Raw genomic sequence first — 9,682 nt, 5'->3', positions numbered from 1 at the left:
TCACTTTGTTATCCAGGCTGGAGTGCAATGGCATGATCTTGGCTCACAGCTGCCTCCACCTCCTGGGTTCAAGCGATTCTCCTGTCTCAGCCTCCAGAGTAGCTGGGATTACAGGCATGCACCACCATGCCCAGCTAATTTTGTATTTTTAGTAGAGACAGGGTTTCTCTATGTTGGTAAGGCTGGTCTTGAACTCCCGACCTCAGGTGATCCGCCCGTCTCAGCCTCCCAAAGTGCTGGGATTACACGCGTGAGCCACTGTGCCTAGCCATTTTTCTTTAATGTAGAAAAAAATGGTCTTTAAACTTTTTCTGAGTTGTTGAGCTCTGAGTGAGCCTTAAGATTAGTATATGCAAAAGATTTAATATAAAAGAGAATGTGTAGGTACTAGTACTTAAAGATAGCTCTTACTAAACGTGAACATTAAAGATTTGATTAAATGGAAACCTGCCGCAAGCATATCTTTATTGAAGCATATCAAACTTCTCTAATACACAGTTATCTTAAAAGATTAATGTCTATTACTTTGGATTGCCATTAAAGGCGTGAAATAATTTCTTTCACCATCCTTACTAGTAAATCAGCACTCTAGAACTTTCTCTAATCCTGCTTCTGTCCCGTAAGGAACGTCTTCTTTTCATATTCCAATTTTCTGACTGGATTCTCTCTTAAACCTTAAAAGAAATGTCGTTTTAAGGGAAAATGCTCACAAAAGCAGAGAGGAAGGAAGGTCGGAAAGGGGAAGTAGGTACATTTAGCAGAATCCTAGCTAATAGCACAGCATATAGGAAATAGTTTGGAAGAAAACTTGCCAACATGTGAAAGAGGATGGTTTCTGGCAGGTGGAATTACGGATGATTTGTTTTTCTGACCTATGTCTACGTAACTTTCCAACATGGCCCCAGCTGGCACGACTATCTAAGTAATGAAGAAATAAGTGATAAAAGAATGTGGGAAAATGGAATGGGAAATAGCTGGTTTTACTTTCAATGTGATTCCTCCTTTGAAAGGATCCTGGTGTTTAAAAGGCTGATCTAGCTGAGAAATATTGCCAACTGAACTTCAGGGGAAAAGGTAAAATCACTTCCTTTGGAGTGATTTTAGCAAAATCACTCCAAAATGCTGAAGGCTGCTGGTAATTATTGCCTGTTGCAGTGTGCAGATTGATATTACAAGGCTCATGTGAACCCCTGGGAAGAAGTCAGTACCACATGCTGCTATAATTTGGAATATTATGTGAGAAAAAGCCCATTTACAGAGTATCCTCTTTGCTGTGATTGATTTTCTTTCTCCCTCCCAAAGTATTAGAGATTCATCATGTGCTGGCTGATTAGGTGATAGTTAAATAGCTCTGTCTTGACTGATTTCTCTACATCTCACCCTAGTATTTAATAGAAATGGGCTTGACATTGAAGCTAGGAGTTGGGAATGAAGAAAAGAAGTTTTGGTTTTTTTTTCTTTCTTTCCTCCGTATTTTAGCATTTCCACCTTAATTCTTCTCACATAAAATTAGGAGTATTGTGGAGCATAATTGTAAAACTGGAAATATTCAGTAATGCATGTTTTAAAGACTGAGAAATGTAGTGTAAGTTAAAGTTCAGGACAATGAATAGGAATTTTAGAAAGATTCTCCTTTGAATAAGTCTTTCTTCATTAATCAGAATGAAGCACTCTCCCAAAACACTCATCCCTACCCTTGCAATATAAAAGAAGTAATTATATTTATAGTGCCTAGAAATAGTCTGTGCCTTTGGGATGTCAATTTTTTTTTTGAGACGAAGTCTTACTGTGTCTCCCAGGCTGGAGTGCTGTGGCACAATCTTGGCTCACTGCAACCTCCACCTCCTGGGTTCCAGCGATTCTCCTGCCTCAGCCTCCCAGGTAGCTGGGATTACAGGCATGCATCACCATGCCTGGCTAATTTTTGTATTTTTAGTATAGATGGGGTTTCACCATGTTGGCCAGGCTGGTTTCAAACTCCTGACCTCCAGTGATCCACCCACCTCGGCCTCCCAAAGTGCTGAGATTACAGACGTGAGCCACTGTGCCTGGCTGGATGTCATTTTTAAAACCCATTGTCTGACTAGAGCATTCTTAAAGGGACTCACAAAGAAATGTTGGTTGAATCTCTGGAGCTGATGGCATGAAACTTTTTTTAAAATTGAGAAGAGATTAGACAGCTTCTAAAATATTTTCACCTCCAATCCTGAAAGTGCAAAGTATTTAAAATGTTTGTTTTCATCTGCAGAAAGGAAATTTGTTTATCTTTAACTCACCAGAAGTCCAAACAAAGGTTTAAAAATCTCTGAAAATTGATCTATTAAAGTTCTAGGGAAAACCTGGATTTGAGCACTATGTAGGCTATTTGTGAATTTAAGATGGCTTTAGTTTGTCTGGATAAATCCCCAGAGGAGGCAGGTAGTCCAAACTTATTTCATTATAGGGCTTACTTGAATGGATTTGAAGTTCAAAACCAAGTGTAAATGTGGGTAGACGACCCTCAGGGCATTCAAGAGGAGGGTCAGCTTCATCTGCACTTACTTGTCATAAGACAGTCAAATATTCAAGAGAGCTCAGGCTCACAGAACCTGAATGGGTCATCTGTGCAGTATGCATTTGTGAGTTTTAAAATTTAAGAGGTTTCAAAAGTTGTATTGGCATGCCAGAATGTCTGTTTCATTCTATACAGTCTTCTATGGGTTATGGTCATTCATTTATTCATATTTGCTTTGTGTTCTTCCTTCCTTCCTTCTATCGATCCATCCATCTATCTCCCCTTCTATCCTGAAGTATTCATTGAGTACTACCTTTGTGCTAGGTCTTATTCTAGGTACTCACTAAATCTTGTATCAGTGAGACAGCTTAGAGTACTAAACTTCATCCTACATTGCTATGTACTGAATTGTTATGTGATCATTGAGGAATATGACAAAACACTGATATTTGTATAAATTACATAGCGATTTCACATACTTACCCATCCCAACCCTGGAAAATGTATACAGGATTAGGAAACAGTATGCAAGTGACAACTGTGAGTGAGTGTTTTCTCTGAGTCGCACCCAGTTTGGTACCTTGCCAAAATAGATGTGTCAGGGGTGCCTTTTTATTTGGTGGAGATGGGGTGACCTCGGTCTCTTGTTTTTACTATCAGAACCCTTTCTGTAACTTGCACCATTCCTAAGTCCCCTCCCACCAACATCAGAAAGGTCTTTTTGCCCCTTGGATGGAGATTTAATGCTTTTCATCCCCCTATCCTCATACTTTATATTTTAGGCCCAGTTAGTTCTCTAGTCCTGTTAGGTTTCTGCCACATCTGCATGGATATTGTGTTGTCCCTTTTGTTTTTCTCAGTTTTAGCAGAGGAAAGCCTGGCCATTTCAGGCTCCATTGGCCCTTGTTAAAGAGAAGACAACTTGCAATGACATATAACTGACAAGTGAGCATGTCACTGGTATGTGGGTAAATTTCCTCAAAAGCATGAGAAGTAAAGCTGTGAATAAGAATCATAATATTAATAGTTTAATGAAAACACGTAGGGCAACGGTGAAAGTCATGTTCTAGAATAAGTTATGATTAGCTTGATTTTTTAGGTTATTCTACCATTTAAGTAAAATAGAAATGATTAAAGGAAGAAGGACATTTATATTCCATCCATCTTTATGCTTCAAAATATTCAACTTCTAGAAACTTGGGGAAAATCCAGACTCTCTAAATAGGAACAGGCTGTTAACTACTGCCTAAGTGAATCGTGTAGCTATTTAAGATAATGGATGAGATCCTAGTCTGAGGCAAAACCATTTCTTGCAGGGAGTGGCTTGTGGAACCTTTTTTCAGAGAGCGCTTGAAATATAATCTTACATAAATACCTAGGGTTAATACAGCTGAGTTGAGATTGCTTTTCTAAAATCTACTTTTGAATAGGTAATATGCAAAACAGTATAATGTTTAAAAAGTATAAAAATTGAAATTAAATGTCTCCCCAGCTTCATGTCCGGTTGCCAGTTTTCCCACCCTGAAGGCAACCACTACAATCAGTGTCAAGTTATCTATCTGGAAATATTTTATTCATATACAAACCAGAAATGTATTCTTGTTTTAAACAGGTGGTAGAATGATTGATTTAAAATGCCGTGTCAGAATTACACAGTTACAGAGACCCCTTTAGTTGAGAACAGGTTTAAGTTCCTAAACACTGTTCAAAGCCCCTCTGCCTCCCCAACTTGCCCTGGAATATGCCCAAAGTGACATCTCACAAATGATCACCCTCCAACCCATGGTAGAGGGGAGCAGGCATGCTGCTACCCTGAGGGACATCTTCATTTGTATTTATGAAAATTAGTAAGTCAAAAACTTGAAAATAGAGGACCTTTTCTGTTTTAAGAACATTCAAATACAGAGTACTAAACTGTATCTTGGTAACACTATAAGTAAACATATCCTGAAGATTATCAAAAGGGGCCCTTATATTGTCATGATCTATGACTGGCTTCAGCTGTTCGGAAGGGACCTCAGAGAGGAGATGCCACTCATCCTCTGCTGTCTTCCTCCTGAAGCTGGACCTGGCTCAGCCGACTGCAGGTCCTTACAGGTTCATACAGGATGCCTTTCCCTTTTCCTGGCTCACTGCCCTCCGACGCAACATGCTTTTGATTAGTGGATTCAAAATACTCTTCTTTTTATAGCCCAAAGGAGTGGAGATATATATATGTGTGTGTGTGTGTGTGTGTGTGTGTGTGTGTGTGGATATATATTACATATATTATATATTTGGACATATAAGTATATGCAAATATTAGAATATTTTTCTATACAAATATGTGTATATACAAATATATATATTTTTTCATAATTTGAGGCCAGCAGGGGGAGATGTTGTCTGCCACATCAGGCTGTGGGGAAAGCAGCTAGGATAGATGGACTCCTTCATTGCTCTTTGGTCCATGTCCTCCATCTCTCCTGCTTATAAACAGGGCTGGGCTCTGTTGATCACTGGGGTCCTCCCTAATAAGATGCTCCATCATCATGCCTGTGCTTAGTTCCACCTGCCTTTGTATATATTTCTCAGAAATAGCTTTTTACAAAAAAAAAAAAAAAAAATGCTCCTCTTGCAGTTACAGGTTACACATTGTAGCTGCAACAGAAGCCCATGACCCTGGGCACCAACTTCCCTTTTCCATCCTTCTGAGTATTCTTCCGTTACCTCTTCTAATAACCAAAATATTCAAATACATTAATCAAAATGCTGCTCTCCCCCTTTGTCAGAGGGGATGTTGCTTAGTTACACCATTTTTAAAAATCTTGTGTGACGTTCTGAAACATTAAATAACATTTGAAGATGAAAACTCCCACTCAGAGTGAAACATTCCGATATTTTGAGGGGCAGGAATCTTCACTGATGTCCTGCTGAAGGATCCAGCTAGTTTCCATCCCCACACAAACCACTCCTCATTCTGTCCAAGACTGTTTTCCTCTCTAGTGACCAGCCTGTGTGTGTGATTTTGTAATGGGTGATCTGTGGAAATCCCCTCAGCTGTTTGCTTCTGCGACACACAGCTCTGTAGCATTTGGGGGGACTGGATCTGCCCACAAAATCTGCTTTTGTGCAATTTAAGATACATTGATCTTAGTTTCAGGGATTCTACTTTGTCATCTGGGTTGGAGATTTTTGTTATAGCAAAGAATAAAATAACACCCAAAATGGGTCAGCTAGTAAAGTTGGCATGATTATCATCATTCTCCAAAAAAAAAAAATAAGCAGTCACATTTTTTTTTATCTCATTGTCTGTTACCTAGTTGACTATTAAATCCTTAGGAAAAGCAGATGGCATCCTAACTTGAGATAGAGTTAGGGGAAGATGTCTTATAAAAATGTACTTCTCTCTGTGGAAAAAATGGCCTGTTCACTTGCTAACTGTTGATTTGATCTTTGAAGTGCTGCCTGTAGACAGAGCCACCGACGTTGCTTCCCCAGCATGAAGAGTGCAATACCAATGAGCTCATGTCCAAAGAATTCAATCCCCATGCACGTTACCACACTTTATTCTGCTCTGACAGTCCTCGTGCACACTACTTCGCTTTGTTCTTGCAGACTACATGCTACTGGTCTTGGAAAAAAGCAAGTGGGAGAGTAAAGTTTGCTCATATCTGTCCAGCTATTACTATTTCAGAAATAACCAATAATCTGTGTTAGTGTCCAGGAAAGTCATTTGCAGAAGAGTACTCAGGGAGGCAAAGTAATGGTAAAGGTAGAATTCCTGCGTAGGTGATCTCCCCGTTCCTTAAACCCAGCATGCTTCATCTGTGCCTCCCTGCTTTTCCCATTCTTTACTCTAACTCTCTCTAGCCCCATTTTGCTCATCCATTAGACCTGTTTTTTTCGTGACACCGTTCTGACTCCACCATGTCTTCTCTAATCTCCACGGTGTCTATGCTCTTCGACCTGGTGCTCTTCCTTTTTACTGTGTGTCTTCTGTATTTTGCCATGCCTGTGATTGGCATGTGAGCAGCTACCCTACAGAACACCCACGAGACCAGAAACCGTTCCTTGATTCCCTTGCACTGTCTGGCACATTGCTGCCTGGCCATGTGCTGTGGCAGGTATGTAGTAAAAATCTTCTGGCTGATGATGCTTATTAAATTATGAATTATTGAATAGTGATTAACATAAATAATAGAAGGACTCAATATTTTTACTCCATGACAACTTTTTTTTTTTTTGAGATTTAGTATTTGGTCATTGGTAGGAAGAGTGTAATGATATAAATTCATGTAAGAGGATTTTTCTTCAGTTATTATATATTTCTCTTAAAATAAGGAAACCAAAGACTGCAGGAGGCCATTTGGTGCAGTTGGGAAAGTCAGTGGAAGATGAACTTCCTTAGGGAAATACGTTGAGCAACCCCACTTTAATAGTCCTGGTGACTCATCTGAGAGAGGAACTCGCTCTCGTAGCCTAGGAATCTCCCACCAGGGCCTGCCCATCAGCATCTTTGCATATTTAGAACACACCTTGGGAAAAATGCATCTCGCAGTGACACTTCAGTGACTCAGGCGCTTTGTATACAGAGAAATTCCAGTGACTGTAGGTCTATCTTTAACACAGTTTGGTTTCCTGCTCTTTGGAATTGCAGTTACTTTCCAAAAACTATAATTGGCATTTGTATTACTTTCTATCAAAGTGGAAGTATCAGAACAAAATTTATGAAATGTGTGGATTGCTACAAGCTGTGAGATATAGAATCAGTTGTTCGTAGGTTTGATCTCTGCCTACTGGGTATATTTAAATGACTTGGAAAATTAAAATAATATAAATTTCCAGACCCTGTCACTAGAGAATCTACTACAGTATAATTCCATGCTTTGTTAGACTGCTTTTCCTCTATTTCCATTGGGAGCTACAGTCAATGTAGATAGAGGTTATGAGTGAAGGCTTTGGAATCAGACAGTTTGGGTTTGAGTCCTGACTCTGTCATTTCTTATCTGTCTGACCTACAGCAAACCTCAACATCTCATCTGTAATATGGGGACAGGAATTTCTGCCTCCCAAGGTTCTGTGAGGGTTCACTCACAACATGAACGTGAGACATAACACTGTGGTACATTGTGGAGCACCTCAATAAATGCCAGCTAGTCCCATTCTTATCGCTACACTGTTTGTATTTTGACATGACGATTCTGTGCATTATTTTTCTGATATGTTTGAGAGGTTACAAAGTTTCGGAGAAGCATATAATATCAAACAGAAATTGATGTAATCTGTTGCCTCTGAGTGGAAAAAAAGAGGTCATTCAGTCATGAGTAGGATTCCCTGAGAGGTGGGATGGTGGATTTCCACAGCTGATTCCTAAATGACTTGTTTCACTGTTTAAATTACTGTTTTCTCCAATTGCTTTGCAGCGGAGATTAAAATCTGTTTTAAATATTACCACGGCATTAGTGGGGCCCTGCGAGCCACGACCCCCTGCATCACCGTGAAGAACCCGGCTGTAATGGTGAGTGCCCCTCTGCTGCCAGCTGCCTCGTGAGATCCATGCTGGGACTTGATTTCTATTTTTGCATGTGCGGCCCTGACAGGGTTATGAGGAACAATGAAAAGGAAACGCATAACAGTGTGGGCACTGTTATAGGAAAGGAAATAGCTTACAAGGTTCACATACCCGAATCCCTAATTCAAATCAGTGGAAACGTAGGATTTGATTTGTAACAGCCGTTTGTAGAGTCAACTCTCCAGGAAACCCATTCATGAAGCAAAGTAGCAAGTGCCCCATTTTGGAAGGTTTAAACTTAGTCTGGGTGACCAGTTGGTAGGAAAGAGTAGCATTGCATCTTATGTGAATTTTAACCATTTAAACTGTGGGTGATTTACCTGCCAGTCAACTCAAGGAGCTGTTGCTGCAGACAGTATAAGTGGGGAGTCACAAATGCACTGTTTCCTTAAGGTCTTAGTGCTGGTTCCTTCTTAGTGCTGAGTTTGGGTCTAGTGCCTAGAGGTACTGCTCATATTTTGGGAAAAATGTGGTCACTCAATGGAAGTCAACTTCTTTAACTTCAGAAGTTGACTTCAGAAGTCAGGCCTTCAGTTGAAGAAACAGATATCTAATTTACTTTTGTAGGAAACTTGTGGTGTTGGACTTTTGAAAGAAAACCTGCCCATTTCCAACATGGCAATTTTGTGATTTTTTAAAATTTTATTTTAGGATCTAACAGTCTCACAATACACAGCTCCACTGTATATGGGTGGTTGGACTCAGGTGGTTTGGGGAGATTCTTAGAGTCCAAGATATGTAAATTACTTCAGTTGTAATTAGTCATTACTAAAAATGAGGTCATGAAAGCATAGAAAAAATTACTGACTCCCATGACATAGAATCTTTACAACACTGTATGTGTGGGTGGGTGTGTATATACACAGTTATAGATGCTTGCATTTTTGGAAATAGGCAAGTAGTCAGGTTGAAATTCAGAAAGCAGTCTTTGCAAATAGCACTTTGAAATTGTTCAGACTCACCCTATGCTGTCTCTGATAGTGCTTGTACCTCTGTATCAGGCATTCTTTCCCTCTATCTATTCATTTAAGCAAATATTCGTTAAATGTCTGCTAAGTACTAAGCATTGTGCCACCACTACAGATGAAATATGAGGAAAAACGCCATCATTGATCTCATAGGTCTGGTGCAGAAGAGAGACATCAATCAAATATTATATTTGTTTGAGTGATAGTTGTATGAGAGGGAGCAAAATGGGGCAAGAGAGCATGTTCTATGTAGTAGGATTTGTCCTGATCGGGAAATTCCTGGAAGGCTTACCTTAAGAAGGTGTGTCTGAGAGACAAGCTGAAGAAGTTTTATAGGTGAAGAGGGAGGGAAGAGCATTGCAGGCAGAGGGAATAGTGTGTGCAAAATCCTCAATATCTAAGTACTCTGCTCACATTAGAATTATATTTGAGTTTTCATTGTAGTAAACATAGTATAGAACATAAAAGAAAAGCCTACATTTACTATATAAGACTTTGAAGGTCACAAAGAGAATAGCAATTGTTGATTACAAAGTCTGCCATGTCACATAGTAAGCACTGGAACAGAGTTCAGTTACTATTCTAGAAAGAAAAGTTACAAAACTAGAAGAGTGGGGCTGTTTTATTTTTTTTTTATTTTCTTTTATTTTATTTATTTAATTATTT

The 9,682-nt window shown here is 39.4% G+C and overlaps 1 protein-coding gene across 3 annotated transcripts in view; it reads left to right on the top strand.

The window, feature by feature from the left end:
* HECW2 (HECT, C2 and WW domain containing E3 ubiquitin protein ligase 2) overlaps positions 1-9,682 on the top strand; it is a 404,117-nt gene that overhangs the window by 250,608 nt on the left and 143,827 nt on the right. For all 3 annotated transcript variants that reach the window (XM_017869298.1, XM_017869297.1, XM_017869299.1), the window contains one exon: positions 7,900-7,994. In XM_017869298.1, the coding sequence (XP_017724787.1) occupies positions 7,900-7,994 (95 nt within the window). The remainder of the gene's footprint in view (positions 1-7,899; positions 7,995-9,682) is intronic.

The sequence above is a fragment of the Rhinopithecus bieti genome, unplaced genomic scaffold, assembly GCF_001698545.2.
Source record: "Rhinopithecus bieti isolate Rb0 unplaced genomic scaffold, ASM169854v2 scaffold_2572, whole genome shotgun sequence".
NCBI lineage: Eukaryota > Metazoa > Chordata > Mammalia > Primates > Cercopithecidae > Rhinopithecus > Rhinopithecus bieti.
Note: the sequence above shows the minus strand (reverse complement) of the source record. Positions and strands in the feature narration are given on the sequence as shown.